Source organism: Amborella trichopoda, chromosome 8 (genome assembly GCF_054954075.1).
Source record: "Amborella trichopoda isolate Santa Cruz 75 chromosome 8, AtrichopodaSantaCruz75HAP2 v2.0, whole genome shotgun sequence".
In the NCBI taxonomy this organism is placed as follows: Eukaryota; Viridiplantae; Streptophyta; class Magnoliopsida; order Amborellales; family Amborellaceae; genus Amborella; species Amborella trichopoda.
In genome coordinates, this window is record NC_142343.1 from 3,010,412 (window position 1) to 3,027,663 (window position 17,252).

General features: G+C 35.4%; 2 protein-coding genes across 2 annotated transcripts; one reads left to right on the top strand and one right to left on the bottom strand.

Moving 5' to 3' along the window:
• The first annotated feature begins 2,570 nt into the window (after positions 1-2,570).
• Positions 2,571-7,388, top strand: LOC18437776 (uncharacterized). The gene is made up of 6 exons (XM_006847975.3): positions 2,571-4,132; positions 4,697-4,922; positions 5,592-6,432; positions 6,540-6,649; positions 6,794-6,853; positions 6,981-7,388. The coding sequence occupies exons 1-6, from the start codon at positions 3,962-3,964 to the stop codon at positions 7,031-7,033; spliced, it is 1,461 nt and encodes a 486-aa protein (XP_006848038.2). The 5' UTR covers positions 2,571-3,961; the 3' UTR covers positions 7,034-7,388.
• Positions 7,389-7,501: 113 nt separating this feature from the next.
• Positions 7,502-13,798, bottom strand: HCEF1 (high cyclic electron flow 1). Its single transcript, XM_006847974.4, has 5 exons — positions 13,223-13,798; positions 12,193-12,417; positions 10,668-10,975; positions 9,191-9,389; positions 7,502-7,694 (listed from the first exon to the last, which is right to left on the bottom strand). Exons 1-5 carry the CDS (start codon positions 13,643-13,645, stop codon positions 7,623-7,625), a joined length of 1,227 nt encoding a protein of 408 aa, XP_006848037.1. The 5' UTR covers positions 13,646-13,798; the 3' UTR covers positions 7,502-7,622.
• Between the last annotated feature and the right edge of the window lie 3,454 nt (positions 13,799-17,252).

Here is a 17,252-nt window from a genome sequence, read left to right on the forward strand (position 1 = left end):
GTCCTACAAATACCTGTGAACTAATCAAGCTTATTGAAAAATATATGCGAAACTTCATTTGGGGTAATATGGAGGATAACCACAGAAAGATTCATTTAGTGAACTAGGATCAGGTTTGTATGCTGTCGAAGCTAGGGGGTTTGAATATCAGAAAGCTTAAACTTGTAAGTTGGACGCTTCTATCAAAATGGTGGTGGAGAATCTTTCAAGACTTTTCTCATCTCTGGAAGGATGTGCTAATTGCTAAATATGGTTCCAATCATCTCACCCACTCGATTAAAAAAGGTAGAGGAGTCAAATTCACCTCACAGATTTGGAAAGATATTTATAGCTGCAGAAATATTGTTTTCAACAACATCAGATGACTTATTGGCAATAGAGATACCATTATCTTTTGGTTCAACAAATGGCTTGGTAATACACTTCTCTCTTCTACCTATCCTGACCTCTTTGCGAGAGTTGCTCAACCTGATGCAAAACTTTCAGAGTTGATTTCCCTTTTCCCTTTTAATTTTATGATTTGGAACATCGGATGCCGCTACAATAGGCTACCAGACATGGTTATTTCGCAGCTTCGAAATATCCTCCAACAACTTGAACAAGTTTACATCTCTTATAATTCTAAATACTTGGTCATATGGGAATTAGAAACTAATGGACCTTTTTATGTCAAATCAGTGTATAGGCTCCTTTTTATGGATCGGGTCCATTTTGTTGATACATCTTTGTGTTCTCTTTGGAAATGACTAGTTCTAGTTAAAATTCAAGCCTTCCTATGAGTCGCATGTCAAATGAAATGTTTAACAGTAGATAATCTGTAAAAGATGGGTAAACTTCTTCCAAACATTTGCTTGATGTGAAAAAATAATGAATATTTTTGCTTTCATCTTTTCCTTCATTGCCCTTTTGCCTCTAGCTTATGGCTCTCGGCCTTCTCTTTATTGGATTTTTTCCTCACGATATATTTGAATCTCATCAATATTATTGATCATCTTTCTGCCATTGGATTACCAAAAAAGAGTTGAGATTTAGAAAATTTTCAGAAGTTCAATCTCAAGGCAAATTTGGTTAGAACATAACAGAAGAACCTTTGATGTGTGTCTCAGAGTATTAAAAGGGTAAAAGATCTCATTTTATAATCTATTTGGAATTGGTTTTCCTCCACGCCTGAAGGACGGGGTGCTCTTCAGACTGATATTTATATCAATTTGAATTTTTTGGCTCATTCCTCTTCTCACTCTAGCCGTCTCTTTAGAACTTAGATTGCACCTCTAGAAGCTTGCCTCAAACTCATTTTTGAAGGCAACTCATTTAGAAATCCAGGGCCTGCAGGTGTTGGTGGGCTTCTTTGCAACAATTTTGGATCAATTATTTTTTTCTTATTCGGATCTTTGTGGGTCTACAATAGCCAATCATGTTGAAGTGACTGCTCTCTTTCAAGGCCTTCATATCATTATCGACAGGGGTTTTATTGGTGATATTATAATTGAAGAGGATTCCATGAATATTATCAAGTGGTGTAAAAAAGAGTAAAAGATTCCCTGGTCCTTATTTACTATTTTGTTAAAAATTCAAGACCTATGTGCTTGGCCTAATTTGATGATAAGCTTCGGCCACACCATGTGCGAAGCCAATAATGTTGCTGGTGGGTTAGCTGAACATGATGTTTCTCTTCCCTTTTTACAAGTTTCTAACGATTTGACCAAATCTTTGTAATCTCATGCTCTTGAAGCATTACTTTAATAAAAGTTTATAACATTTATAAAAAAAAAACTCTCTCCATATTATCCAAAAGCCAAAACAAACTCTCTCTCATCGGTATTCTCTCTCTCTACTTACCTAGCCAAAAAACCTCTCTCTCATCTGATCTCTCTATTTCCCTCTCTCTCCAATTTTATTTTACGGTCTAGGACATTTTGTGTCGAACCGTATTTTTTAGCCATAATACTTCTGGAAAGTTACCGGTCAGCACACATTGTGCCGAACCGAATTTTTTTTTTACGATCTAGCACATTTTGTGTCGTACTGCATTTTTTAGCCATAAAACTTTTGGAAAGTTACTGATCTAGCACATTTTGTGCCGAACCGAAATTTTTTTTGGCGGTTTAACACATTTTGTGCTGGACCACAAATGTGCTAGACCGCAAAAATTAAATTCGATCCGGTACAAAATATGTTAGACGGGTAACTTTCCATAAGTTTTATGGATAAAAATTTTTGGTCCGACACTAATTATGCCAAACCATATTTTCAAGCCTTGTATCATTTGGTGTAGAGAGATAATGGGAGTGACAATGGGTAGAGAGAGAAAGAGATAATGGATAGAGAGAGAAAGAGAGAGAGTCGGTGAGTAAAGAGAGAGGATGGAAGAGGTAGTAGATAGAGAGATAGAGGAAAAGTACACTTTGAGACAAATTGATAACACGTGACCAATCTTTTCAAAAGGGGAAGGGAGAGAATAAAGGGCATTTTTGTTCTAAAACTCATTGACTATTTGACTGGGGGTAGATATAAGAAAAAAAATAATGTTGTGGTTTAGGGTATAATACAAAAAATAATAGGGGTATGATGTATGAAAAGTTGAAATTGGTGGGGGTATCCATAATTTTCCATAAATACTTCATCATTTTCAAAATATCAAAATTTGGGAAATTAATTATGAGGCCTAAGATTTGTGAAAACAAAAATGAAACTTCATCTAAAATCTTTGTTTGGAAAGTACTTTCGGCAACATAAATATTCATGGTGGCTTTAAAATCAATTTCCAACACTGAAAATAAAATTTGAAACTACAAAAATAGTACAGATCTTACAATTCTTATTTTTAAGGTGAAATAAACGGTCTAGACAATTTGTTACAATATATACTATTTTTAGAATTTAAAATCATGATTTTCTTTATGTAACTATAATATTCAAGCCGAGATAATCAACATAAACTTTTTCAAGAGCTTGAATTGTAATTTTGGATGAATTATGTAATGAGGCTTCACTTTGTTTTAATAGGGTTACTTTTGAAAATACTAAAAGGCACATATTTGACCTAGGGAGCATCCAATCTTTGACTTTTATGTTAGAAATTTTTTTTCATGTAGGCTGAATAATATTTCTACAAACGTGGTTTAGAAATCTAAACCATAAATTTTAAAGATGGATGCAAATATGTGATCATTCTAAAAACAATTGAAACTAACCATTCAATTGTTTTTTTAATGGGTGTGGTTTCTATAAGGTTGCAACTTTAAACAATCTAATTAAGGTACACCTCTAAATTTTATAATAACATATAATTTTGGTGTTAAATTTTTTTAAGATTATTTAAAATTCAATTTTCATATCTAATTATAAAATGTTTAATTTTAAAAATGGTTAAAATCAAGTAGATCTATAAATATATAAAAATCTTAAAAAGAGACAGTCTAGATAACGTGTTACAATATACACTATTTTTAAAACTCAAAATATTTTTTTTCATGTTCATATATATCCCGATGTGATGATGATAAATTAGAAAATTTTTGGAATTCTATATTTTAAGGTTGCAGCCTCGATTCACTCCGATCTCTAAAAACCGCCAAGCCAAACGACCACTCTCTCTCTCTCTCTCTCTCTTAACTTAATCGGCCATACCCTCTCTCTCCAAAATTCAAAGAATTGGAGGGAGAAGAGTGTCATCCCCCGCCTCAAAAACTTTTCTCTCTCTAAAAAATAACCCACACCCGCCTCATCCAAAAACCTGTTTCCCCGTTTCCACCAAATTTTGAACGCTCCCGCCTTCCTCTCTCTCTCTCTCTCTCTCTCTGTCTCTCTTCACATAAACCCCCACACCATCTTTTATACCCTTCCAACTGTTTGTTATTGTGAAACCCCCTCTCTCTCTACTTTGCTCTTCTTCTCTGTTCCTCCTCAGATCTGGTTCTCTGAGCTTCTCTCTCTTACCCGACTGTGTTTCTCTCTCTAAATGGGTAAGGAAAGTAGGAGGAAAGCTGCGAAATTTGGGACGGGAAAGGTGACTCCAGTGCAGGTGGCCTTCATAGTGGACAAGTACCTAACCGATAACCGCTACACTCAAACTCAATTAGCTTTCAGATCTGAAGCTGCAGCTCTAATGCCCACAACACAGAGCAGAGAGGTAGTTCCTCACTCACATTATCTCTCTTACTCTTCCTTTTCTTTTTTGGCTGGTTTCTCTCTCTGGATTTTAAGGGTTTTTCTCTGTCATCTACGATGAACATTATGGATTTTCAGGTGTCAAGGATTTTCCACTCTGTCCCTTTTTCTATTGGGTGTTTCTCTCTCTGATTTTTTATAGGCCTTCTCTCCCCCATAGATGAATGTGGTATTGAATTTTCAGGTGTCAATCAGTTTCTTTTCTCCTTCTTCCCTTTTTCTTTCTTGGGTAGTTTCTCTCTTAAAATTTACGAGTTCTCTCTCTCTCTCTCTCTCATCTGAGATGATGAATATGATGTGCCATTTTCAGGTGCCAATGAGTTTCGTATCTTCTAATTTTTCTGTATTGTTTAGTCTCTGTCTCTTAAGTTTTTATGGGTTTTTAGCTCTCCTCTAAGGTGGGTGTGATGTGGGTTTTTCAAGAAACAAAGAGTTTCCTAACTCTTACTTTCCCTCTTGGGTGGTTTCTCTATCTAAATATTTATGAGCTTTCTCTCTCCTCATGAATATGATGTGGGCTTTTCAGGTTCCAAAGAGTTTGTTAGGTTTGGCGGATATATTGAATGAGTACATAGAGATGAAAGAGCAGAAGATTGCTGTAGAGCAGGAGAAATGCAGGGTTGAGAAACTTTTGCATGGTATGCAAGATGTAATTAGTGCTTACCAGTTCATTGGTGCTGTTCCATCTCAAGCTTCACAGATGCCTCATTCCTTTCATTCTACTGTGGAATCTCAAGTTGGGGTTGCTTCAGGTACATTAATTTTCTAATTGCTGCTCATGATCTTCTTTTCATTTTTTTCAGAACTTCTTTCTAGAATTCCCTCTCTCTCTCTCTCTCTCTCTCTCTCTCTTTCTATGTTCTCTCTGTAATCTGGTTGCTTCAGGTATATTACTAATCTAGTTGCACTCCAAGCCCTGTTTTTTGTCAAACTTCTCCCTCTAAAACCCTTGTTCTCCCTCTGTTTGCTCTCCCTCTCCAGAGCTATTTTTTCTCTCTAATAGGGTTAGTGTAGGTACATTTTCAGTTTCATTTATTTTTCATTCTTCTGCCCTGAATCTGAAATCAACTTTTACATTGCTATTGTGATCCTTTAGATGAAATTGAGCAGAACTGCCTATAAACTATTAATCTTTCTCCACCCTATGTACTGATATTTCTCCCTTTCTTTGTCTCTCTGGCTATATCAGAAAGATCTTATGTATTGATCTTTCTTTGTCTCTCTTAAATTTCACTTAAATACTTGCTATATCAGAAAGATCTTTGAACATGACAGTTAATCTTGATTATTACTCTCAGACAAGTATTGTTTAGCTGTTCTTATATATGGGATGTGTGTGTGTGTGCGTTGTGTTGTGGGTTGTGCGTTGTGTTGTCTCTTAGAAGTTGAACTGAAGATGGTTGTGCTTTTTTCTTTTGAAGGTGTCCTTACAACAATGCTAACCCCTTCCGTTCCATCAAATATTCCAAAGCCTGCAATTAAAGCCTCAGATGCCAACAAGAGGAAGGCTTCAAAATCTCTCTCAGGTCCATCGACAACCAAAAAAGCTTGCACCAAATCCCCTTCTAACAGATCAGAAAACCCATCTTCTCTCTCTAATCAGGAGGTTAATGGTCAGTCTAAGTTTCAAACACCCCCTTACAATTGTCCCCTTAGAGATGGCGTTTTAGAGAGAGAAACATCTGTTTCTAGGAATTTGTTCAGTCAATCCCCTCTACCACAAAATGAGTCAGCTTGTCCTCCAACACCACCACAGCCATTTCCAAACCATGTTGATATTGCTAATTCACCACTGGAGACCCCTTCCACTATAAATTCCACTAACCCACCATTAGAGACCTCTTCAACTGTAAATTCCACTAATCCACCATCAACCACACCAATTTACAACACCCCAGTTGGTGTCGAACCTGATGGAAACCATGGCCAAAGCTTGAACCATAAGGTGGAAGGAATTCATAATGTTGCGCAATCACCTGGGAAATTATACCGCAAGAGTACAGGCAAGAGAGAGAACATTAAAAGCAGGCTGGATTTTGATGGTTTGGTGGAGAGAGAAAACTCAGCAAAGAATGCGGTTAATGGGCCTTCTGACGATGATACAAAATCGGGAGAAGATTTAGACATGAGTGATATTCTGGACTTTGATGCTGTTCTATTTGAGAACGATTTCTCTTTGTCAGAACTTTTACAAGATGTTGAGCTCCATGAGTTGGATTTCCTTGGCCGTCCTTCTCATCAAGCAACTCATTTTATGACAAGGTATTGCTCTGTTTCAAAATTGAGGGAAATTTCACAAGTTGTTCTGTTTCAAAATTGAGAGAGATCTTGATTTCTTCAAATTGTTTGTCTATCTAAATTCTGCACAGTTCACTTTCTACCTCCAAAAGTGACCCTTTAGAAGCAAATCTGGTCTCATCTGGCTTTCCTTCGACAAATGAATGTGGAGTTCTTTCAGAGATCAACATGAATAGGCAAGGTAGGTCTTCTATCACTTCCCCCACAACGCTAAAAACAATTGCCCACTGTATTTTCAAAATTTCATACTTCATTTTTTAGTTAAATTTCATACCAGGAACTCCTCATACTTAGATTGTCTTATGATGGGGTGTTCCATAAACAGGTCAGGGAGCTTTGAAATCATCAAATTCAATGGGAACTGGCACCAAAATTGCAACTAGAGGTACTTAAGCCACACCACTCTCTCTTCGTTTTTCTCTGTAGTGTGGGGTGCATATTTCGTAAAATTCTAGATATTTGGATTTGATTATTTGAATTCAGCCTGAATTTTTGTTTACAAAATGGAACAGGTAGAAAGGATAAGAGGCATTCTGCAGGATTGGAGAACATGCCAATCCTATAACTTCGGGCTCTTTGTTGTTGGGTCCTAACCTGATTCATGCCAATCCTATAACTTTGGGCTCTTAGTTGTTTGGTCCTAACCTGATTTATAAGATAATGTCTTATTCTTCTTTTTGAGCTCTAACTGAATTGTTCGTTATTGGGGAGAGAACAAGGAAAAAATTTGTAGTTCCTTGTCTTCAATTGGAGTTGAAATTACATTGTTTGAGGAGAGAGCAATAGAAATCTCTCTAATGACCTATGTCACTGAATATGGTGTTTTTTCTTTTTCTTCTATTGTAAGAAGAAACATTGGACTTCTAAAACATTGAATATGTTGAGTTCTTATCATTTACATTTGAGTTTTTCATATAAAAGAGTTCTCAAACCAGCTCTCTCTCTCTCTCTCTCTCTCTCTCTCTCTCTCTCTCTATATATATAATGGTTCATAAGTATTCTAACTAGTGCATCTGTCTTATTAGCTCATAACTGAAAGAAATCACAATTCTTTCATTGCAAACATAATTCATCACATAATACTTGGTAATTTATTCTTTTCCATCACAGAGCTTCACTGAAAAAAAAAAAAAAAAAGATTGAAGAGTTGTTTATCATGACAAGTATTTCTCCACTTTCTCAACTTCCTCGACACTCCCAATGTAAAGAGGAACCCTCTGGTGGATCTGTAACAGCACAAGTAAACAGTTAATCACATGTAGTTTGTAATGACATAAAAATATCTTTATCTAAAAAATGGAAAATACATAATTTTTTTTAAACGTTTCACATATTGTTGATTGTCATGCGCCTGGTAATCTGGTCTCATTGATGATAGGCAATGCAAATGTAATCTCTCTCTATCTCATTGGCTTTTGGATCTTGCAAAAATTTAGATGTAAGATTTCATGGTTAATTTTCAGTGTAGATCTATCTGAGGCCAAACCACGACTGAAATACATTTAACTCGGTGAGAGTTCACCATTTCTGCTTAAATGTGGCGAAAGATGGCCTCCTTATAATTAGCCAGGGTGAAAGATTGGTGTACCACTCTTATTGAGGTTACTTGCAGAAAGCTCACTTGGATTAGGAATAAGATTTCAGTCAAGTTGTGCCAAGCAAGTCCAAACTCTGCAAAACTATGGATTGAAATGAGGGTTCTTAGTTAATTGTGGTGAAAGATAGGAATTTGCATAATCCTCAATCTTTTGAAAGTTGCTACTAATCCTCTTAAATGATGCTCGGGAACTTTCAGCATATCGAGAAGCTAGTTCACACTTTCACGTTTGATTCTCAACTAAATGGAACCACTCGGATGCAAACGGTACTCATAGCCAATGTCACTGAAGCAGTGATAGTTGAAGTCACACCAGGATCCATGTTTTGCAAAAAGAGGAGGCTCTGAGCAAGGTGGAAGTGCAATTTTGAACTCCTTTTTGGTTGTGCTTCAATTCAATTGAACTGAGACTCATGGGATGTTCCTATTGTTCACAAAGTATTTAGATGTCATCAACATAATTTTTTTTATGATGCAATCAAGTCTTGGGCAAATATACACCTAGGATAAAACTGGGCCGAGTGAGGTGACTGTTAAAGAATTCGTAGCGTGTTGGCTCTCTTAAGTGCTTTGGTAATTATACAACTCAAGACTGATCCATCTTTTTAGTTGAAACTGATGAGGTGTTATTTGAGACAACAGAGAAATGGATCTCACAGAAAACGGTTGAGAAATAGCTGAGGAATTGTGGTTTTCCAGCTAATTGCGGCAAAAACTTGCCGCACCGCATTTCATCTCTTGAACAAATTTTTCATCAATTTGTCAATCGAAAGCGGGGTTTTTTGGACTTGAAATTCACTATACATCCGTTGTGGCTACAGTGGAGCAGGTGGGAGTGGTCGGAAAGGAAAACATGCGGAAATTTGAAAAAAATTCAAAGTATGTGGTATGGGATAGCATAATTGAGGCAGTTGCTCTTCTCATAACCTTGGTAGAAAACTACCAGAGGCATTTTGATCATTTTGATATTTTTCAATGAGTCTTAGGTGGGCAATTTGAATTTAAACAAAGATAGGAAGGTCGACTTAAACAAGCTTTTGTGTCGATCAGACACATGATAATATATCACTCTCTCTCTCTCTCTCTCTTTGAAATATTAAAAAATAAGTGGTTTGATTCTCTCACCTCCTCAGGTTGTATGTCGAGGATTCTTCTGTGACCATCAGACCCCTTACCACCAGCCTGCTCCACCAAGAAGCTCATGGGTGCGCACTCATACAGCAGCCTTAGCTTCCCATTCTTGCTCTTCTTGTCTCTTGGGTACCCATAAATCCCTCCATATAACAATGTTCTATGAAAATCTCCCACCAAACTTCCAATATACCTGTAAATCCCAACAATCATGGAAGAACTTACAAGTCAACTTTTAAAGAAAATGAAAAAGATACAGTTCTCCAGTGTGCTTAAATTGTGCCTCTATGTATGCGTACTCTTTTCATACTTTCTCTCATGATAACTTGTATAAGCAACATGGCTTATATTGATCTGTATGTCGAGCTTTAAAATATGGGATTGTATGCTATGAGACCATTTATCTTTTTTGAATTTTGAGTCTTGTCAATACCACACTCACAACTATTATATTTGAAATTTGACGGACAAGAATGATTGCAACCTCTTTATATTAAGAGTAATTGGTTGCTTTGTATGCTTTTCTTTAAAATATATAGCTAAAAGGTTTTTCTATTTTTCAACTAAAATTTTGCTGATATCATTCATATGAAGAAGAGAACTAATAAAAAAGTACTCCGGATATAAACTATTTAACATCGCATTCATTCCTTTTAATTTAATTTGAAAAATCCATCCGAGGATTAGAATAGTTGATATTTTAGTTGGAGTTTGTTAAATAGGCTATATAAAGCATGAACCTTAAGCAATCCAAGCAAGGCGCACCTTCAATCCTTTTCCGAGGATGCAATATTAGTGCCAGATTTCCACCCCTAATTGTGGATTTAAAGCTCAAAAAATGATGCAAATCCAATAGATCTATAAACATTCGAAAGTCTTAAAAATGGATGGTCTAGATATATATATTTTTATAATATGCACTAGTTTTAGAACTTAAAAACCTACTTTTGTTTTTTACAATATGTATAGGGAAAGTCTGTGATCAACTCACTAACTGACAGCTACAATAAACGCCCAATACCAGATTGAATCAGAGTCGATCCAATAGTCACAATTGTATTTCGCATTTGAATTTTAATATTATTTTTATAAATCTAATTCACTTGAAATTTTACAAATCTAATCTCGAAAAATAGAAGAATCTAATAAAAGTATTAAAAGATATTTTATTGAAAATAAATTGACCAAAAACTTTTAAAAATTATTGTGGTACTTTGATCAATTTAATTTTTACGAATAATTTTCTTAATATTTTTATTAGATGTACTTTGATGAAAACAAATAGATGATTCAAATTTCAAGTGATTTATATTTGTATAAAAATATTACAATTTAAATACAAAATATAATTATTTAAGCTGTTGGGTTTACACTATTCCATAAGCGAGTGGGCTGACATGATTTTTTCCAATACATAAATATCATTTTATTTTTTGAACATTTATGATACCACTCCCTCTCTCTCTCATACCTGGCTGAGTACGGCTTGCCGGAAGGGCCGGGGTCCTTGAGGTCATCCATGTACTTTTGGAGCTTCTCATCCCAAAGCCTGTAGTTCCCTTCATTGAAGGAATATATCTTGCCCTGTTTTGGGATCTTGATATCTTGTTGTGTGAGAACGAACTCGCCATACATGGGATCAAGGGTGAAGGAGTGGACTCCATTGCCAATGGAGAGCACAAAGATGACTGAGCTTGAGTACATGCAATATCCAGCAGCTAACAGGTTGTCTCCTGGTTGACACACACTTACCACACATTTTTGCTCCAGTTGGTCTAACTGTGCACCACAATGGAGCATCCATAAGAGAGAGAGAGAGGAGAGAGAGAGAGGGAAGAGTATCTTTCCCTATCAATTGTGGTGCAATGAGAGAAATTTACAGTTTCTTGGTTTGTAATTTTCTTATGGTTATTATTTTAATTTTAGTTTTGTTTATTTATCTCGACAGGAGGGGATCAAGGAAACTTTAGTTGCTTGTGGGTAGTATTTCATTGATCTCATAGGGGAATTTTTTTGAAATACCCATGTCAGTTGAACTGTTTAACATTGTATCCATATTGTTTGATTCAATTTCAAATTACCCATAAAAAGATACATAGATCATGGGTTGGAACACTGTAAAAAGTGCATTTCTCATGTAAAAAGATACAGCTCTAGCTTTGACTCCGCCAATGATAACTCCATTGTCAGAGTAAAGGATTTGTCGATTGGTAATGAAAGTATATAGCTGGAACGCCAGGGGACGGGGGAGTGCATAGGAGTTTGCTATGCAGGTTTGATACTGCAAGAGATCAAACTTTTTTAATCCGTCTTTTAGGTATGTTATTGAATTTTGGGGATGAGGACCTGGTTTTGTAGGAGTGGATTTCTCATTACTCATTCCAAGCCATCCAATTTGACGTTTATGTAACGAGCGAGAATAGTTGTGTGACCTCGTTGTTTAAAAGGTAAATGGGTTTTTTGTAGACAATTCCTTTAATAATTTTTTTTGTATTTAATAAAAAATTTAATGCCTGCAATTTTGTTAGGTTATTTTCTCATGTATTTTTAAAAATTAAGTTATATAAATTTTTTTTTTTTTATTTAGAAATTTTTTAAATAATTAATCAAAAATAAATTAAAAATTTAGATAAAGAACCAAACTCTTTATTTCTTATTTCACTGATGGCACATAACTCTTACATAGAATGATGTATATGAATTGCTAACTATTTTTTAATAGCTAAAAGATGTATTCTAGCCTTTGTTCAGTCTAAAAGTTATTAGTACTAAAAAAATGTTTTTGTTTTAAAAAATCAAAAGTATTGACTCGCTTAAATGTTGAACAGATTAAGAGAGGAAGGAATTAGTCTTGGGCTTGACTAGTTAGCGGTTGCTTCTTAATTAGATTAAATAAATAATTCACAATATTTTCAAAGTTTCTTAATTCAATTATACAATTTATAATTTTAAAATACATTAAATAAATTGATCAATTATGTAAAGAAAGACGATACCGCTTCATCATCACCGATGTCTGCAAGGCACTCATCATTAGGGCTATAAATCCCAAAAATGGATCCTGTGGAGACTGCTGCATCAATATTTGAGGAGCCATCCAATGGATCAAAGACCACAATGTAATTGCCTGAATAGCTCTCTTCCACTGCAACTGGTACATCCTCCTCTTCGGAGGCTATAATTCCAGTCCTTCCACTTGATCTTAGGCAATTGGAGAAGACCTACATAATTATCAAATGCGAGGCAATCAGAGAGGACCGACAATAAAGTCATACATTTTAGACAATTAATTAGGAATTGTAAAATAAAGCCGCAAAAGTTCACAATAGTGTTTAAAAAATTGCCGGTTCGACTCAGAACTAGCCTTTATTGGGACCAGACCAAGAACCGAGTGACTCTAGGCTTGCAAGTCTCCAAAATTTCCCTAACTTTTAAGATTTTCTCGAATTTTTATTTTGATAACGAAATCTATGTTTTTCAAAATTTCAAAAAGACAAAAAAATCTTTTGGAGTTCCGCCCTACGTAACAAGGATACAATCTACTCTTGTACCGTATGACTATCATAAGGATTATTAGCATCCAATCAATAGGTTGGACAGTGATGGATAGAGCTTGGGACCCAGTACATGATAGCTTTCAACTCTCTCCCATGAACCTAGAACAAATGATTGGATGGTGATGATCCTTGTGACTACATATCCCCTTGGTCAAGAGTATCACATTATACCATCCCGAAAACAAAAAAAAAAACAATACCACAAAGCCTCAACAGTAATAACAAATGATAAATCTTCTCTTTCGTGATAAATGAAAAAAAGGAACAAGCAATAAAATAGGAAATGAACACCCACTACATAAGGAAATATCAATCAAATAACTACTAATAAATTAGAATGACGGAACAAATCAGAATGGCAGATCAAGATTCATGATGATAAAAAAAAATTATCAATAAACTATTTTTAAAAACCTTGTTTTTTTTATAATAATTTTTTCTAAAAAATTTCTAAAAACAACTAAATTACCTCATTGGACACTACATCTAGTTTCTTTTGGTCCTCTCCTTGAATATTAATGGCACCTTGAACGCCAGTGAGATTAGAGATACCAGCTCTTTGAACCAGGGAAGCTATTTGCTTGCAAGCCATAGAGACACTTGAGAGAACAATTGTTAATTCTGCATCAATAATACCAGCTTGCTCTTGCTTAAGAAGCCAACTTGTTAGGGGTTGTAAGTCATAAGAAGAGCTCTTCTTCTTTGGGGCAGATGCTTGCATTGTGCTCACTGCTAGTGCTCGAATTCTGAGGGTAGTGCCGGAAATTAAGGTCCTCCGGTGAGGGCACTTTGGGGTTCTCACGTCGGAGTATTTTCCGGCGGTGCTCAGGCGCGAGAGTGACCGTGAGTGGGGGAGCGATAGCTGCGTCGAGGCCGGAACTGCAGCAGCCATTGTCGGACCCTCTCTGTGTCTCTCTAAAGGATGGGGCAGAACCAGAAGATGGCCCACTTGTGCAGTCCCCCTACCTTTCTCCCACTCGTTGTATGGCTAACCTGGATGCTCTATCTCACGCCTCAATATTTCTATCTTACTCGCTCTCCATTTGATAGTTAACATGGTTCATTCAAAGCTAATTGGACCTCTCTCTCTCTCTCTCTACATTTTATGGTTAACATGTTTCATTCAAGGGTAATCGGGCGTCTCTCTCTCTATATGAAATTTACAAAAAATTTAGTTATTTCAAAATATGAATTTTTAATCATTTTATCACATTAATTTAAGTATTTTCCTCATTTTACTCAATATTTCTTTTGAATAGCCATATTTGACACATTTTATGTGAACTGAAAGCTTTCCCAACAGAAAAAGAATCATAAGTTTTTTTTTTTCATTAGATATTCTCATCAAGCTTGAGAGCTTAGACTCAAAACCTCATTAAATTCCCTAATCCGAGGATTTGAAATAGTTAAAAAGAAAAACAAGAAAGCCAAAACTTAACGCCCGTTAGCATTTCTCAATGCTTAAAAATAGAGGGACACATATGTCTTTGATATATTTAATGAGGATTTTTTCGGACCATATCCCAATTTAATATTTGTTTGGTCTATGCAGATTACGATGATTTTTGGGAGAATGTAAGGCTGGTAATGTTTCCCTCAATAACAACCGGCCCCTTATCCGCCTCTGTTTGCCCATCTCCTTATAAATAATGATACCCTCAATGCTCGGATGTTTTACTATCCTACCCCTATAAAAAAAATTGATTTAATGTCTTAAAAATTGTTCATCTTCTAACACATTATATGAACAGTCCGTTATCAAGATTTTTAGGTGTTTATAAATCTACTTGATCATCACTATTTTTACAACTTTAAATTTCATGATAAGATTTGACGATAGATTTTCATGCTAGATTGTTTGCACCGAGACTGTATCTTTTGGCATAGTTTTCAGGTGCACCTTACTTCAATAGTATAATGTTGACACCTTAAACACATTCTCACCCATTAAATTAAGGCCTGAACAATATGGTCCATACGATTATCATAACTTCATAATCGTGTGGTTATCATTGTCCTGTCAACATATTGGCAGTGACGGAGAATAGTAGCCCTGCTTCCTCTCTATACCACCATCACTATTCAACCAATTGATTGGACAATTCAGCCCTGATTGTTAGTATGTTGCCAATGTTAAAACCTGGGACTCAAAAGTGATGGTAGCCTGAGGTCTAAGCCCGAGTTTCCCTAGTATGACTCGGGCGAGTCCATGTTCTATCGGGTTCACATGTGATTTCAGTTTTCCAGTTCCTTGATCCCTTGGCTCTTGATCTTAGTTCAACTTAGATAAGTCCGAAGTGAAAATGGGATTTTTTTTTTTTTGTTTTGAGTATTGTTATGACTGTCATATAGATCATATTATATTTGATGTTGTATATATGCTCCTGCAGGAGCAAACTGTGCATGTACTCCCTCGTTTGGAAGACTAGGGAGATTTTTTTCAATCTAAAATTTTGGGAGCTAACTAAGAATCAGTAGATGACTATTTTGAAAATAATAAATTTGAAATTGAGTTTTTTTACATTGAGATCTCATCCTTCAACAATCGGTTGGTCTCTATTCAACTTTGAGATAATGTTTTGTCAATAGAAAGTGAAATTTGGAAATTATTTTATTGAGATTAATCTATGGGTTGAAAATACTTTATCCCAAAAATTTTGGATCCTAAATTACTCTTAGATTTGGCTTTACCTGAGGGAGTAAAAAGACAAGATACTCTCATGGGAGCACAAAATCTTTTGATCGTTTATTTTTCCATGAAATTAAGGTGGATAAGGCAGTTCTTATTTGGTATTTTGTGGAGGAAAAAACGAAATTGCTGATATCTTTTAGTTGGAATGGTTTAGGGCATCACTTGCCTTTTATAGTAGGTGGTATACCATGAATCCGCTGTCAACATAAAGAGCCTATGACCCTAACTGACCATCATTTCTTATCAATGGAGGAGTGGTGATGGGGAGTGAGTGGTCCTATCGCTTGGGTCATGTCTAGTTTTGTGGGTCTCACTTTCTCACCATCAATATAATGATCAGTGATGACACCATGACAACACCACTGTGACAACAGAGTTCAGTGGTCCACATAGTGTGCTTACCCTCTATGGTCTATAGGTATTCCAAACGCATATTCTCCTCAATTCTCCATGTCGCCTTTTGTTTCTACTTTGATGATATCTTAGCTTTCATTTGCATTGCAAAATTGATGCACAGTGCATGACCTTCTTTTACAAAAGAAAAAACTTTAAATAAGGTTGAGGCCCTAAACAATCAAATTAGAGTGCATCTCAAATTTCGCTGGAAGCCGTTTTTTGGTTTAAAAAAAACCCTCAAATCAATCATCTCGACATCGAGATATATAGACGACAAAAAAAAATGGACTTCAAGTATGGGAAATAAGTACATCTTATAAGTTTTATCTAGGCTGTCAAATTTTTAAGTTTTTATATATCTGGCCTATCTACATTATTTTTAAACCTTCAAATTTTATAATTAAATATGAAAATATATTTTCAGGCTATCACAAATGTTTTTATTACTAAAATATCATCTTTTTACGCTATTTAGAGGTACGCCTTATTTTGATTATTAATGGCCTCAACCTTATAGAAACCAGTCTGTTTACAGAAATGTAGAATCCGAGAAAAATTTAAAATCTTATCACAAACAAATTAAATCTTGTCATAGACAAAGAGGATTTTGTGACTCCTTTGACGACTGAATCATTTCCTCGTCTTCATGACCATGAGAAGACAAGTTGAATGCAACTATGAGTTGTCAATGGGATTCCCGTGTGCTTGTTACAATGTATTCAAGGTTAAATGTCTTTTTTTCAAAATTTTTTTTGTTAATTTTTATTATTTTCAAGAATTAAATCCAAGACATCACATTATAGCACTTATTATTCTTATCACCAATCTCTTTCAACTATTTGGCTCTGAATGATAACCCTTGAGTGTACTGATACCTTAGAGCCTTAGAGCATTGAACGTGTCTAGCATAAGTTTGAAAATTTTCAAATTTCTCCTAATATTAGCTTAGGTTTGGTTGTTACTCTTATCACCAATCTCTTTTAACTATTCGGCTCTGAGTGATAACCCTTGAGTGTACGGATACCTTAGAGCCTTCATTGAGCGTGTCCAGCACTAGTTTGAAAATTTTCAAATTTCTCCTAATATTAGCATAGGTTTGGTTGATTTTTGCAGCAATCGATCAAGACTTCATCTTGAATATCATGGACATTGATTAAACCAAGAGAATATCATGACCATGAATTTTATATTTATATTTATATTTTTTGGGTAAGCTCCACCTATTTTTTCAAGTAGATTAGGAGTTAGCTTTTTGAAGATGTTAGTGTAGTGGTGGGAATGAAAACTACAAGGAGTTAGCTTTTTGAAGATGTTAGTGTAGTGGTCGGAATGGAAACTACAAGGAGTTAGCTTTCTGAAGATTTTAGTGTAGTGGTGGGAATGAAAACTACAACGTGGTAACTAGGGTCTA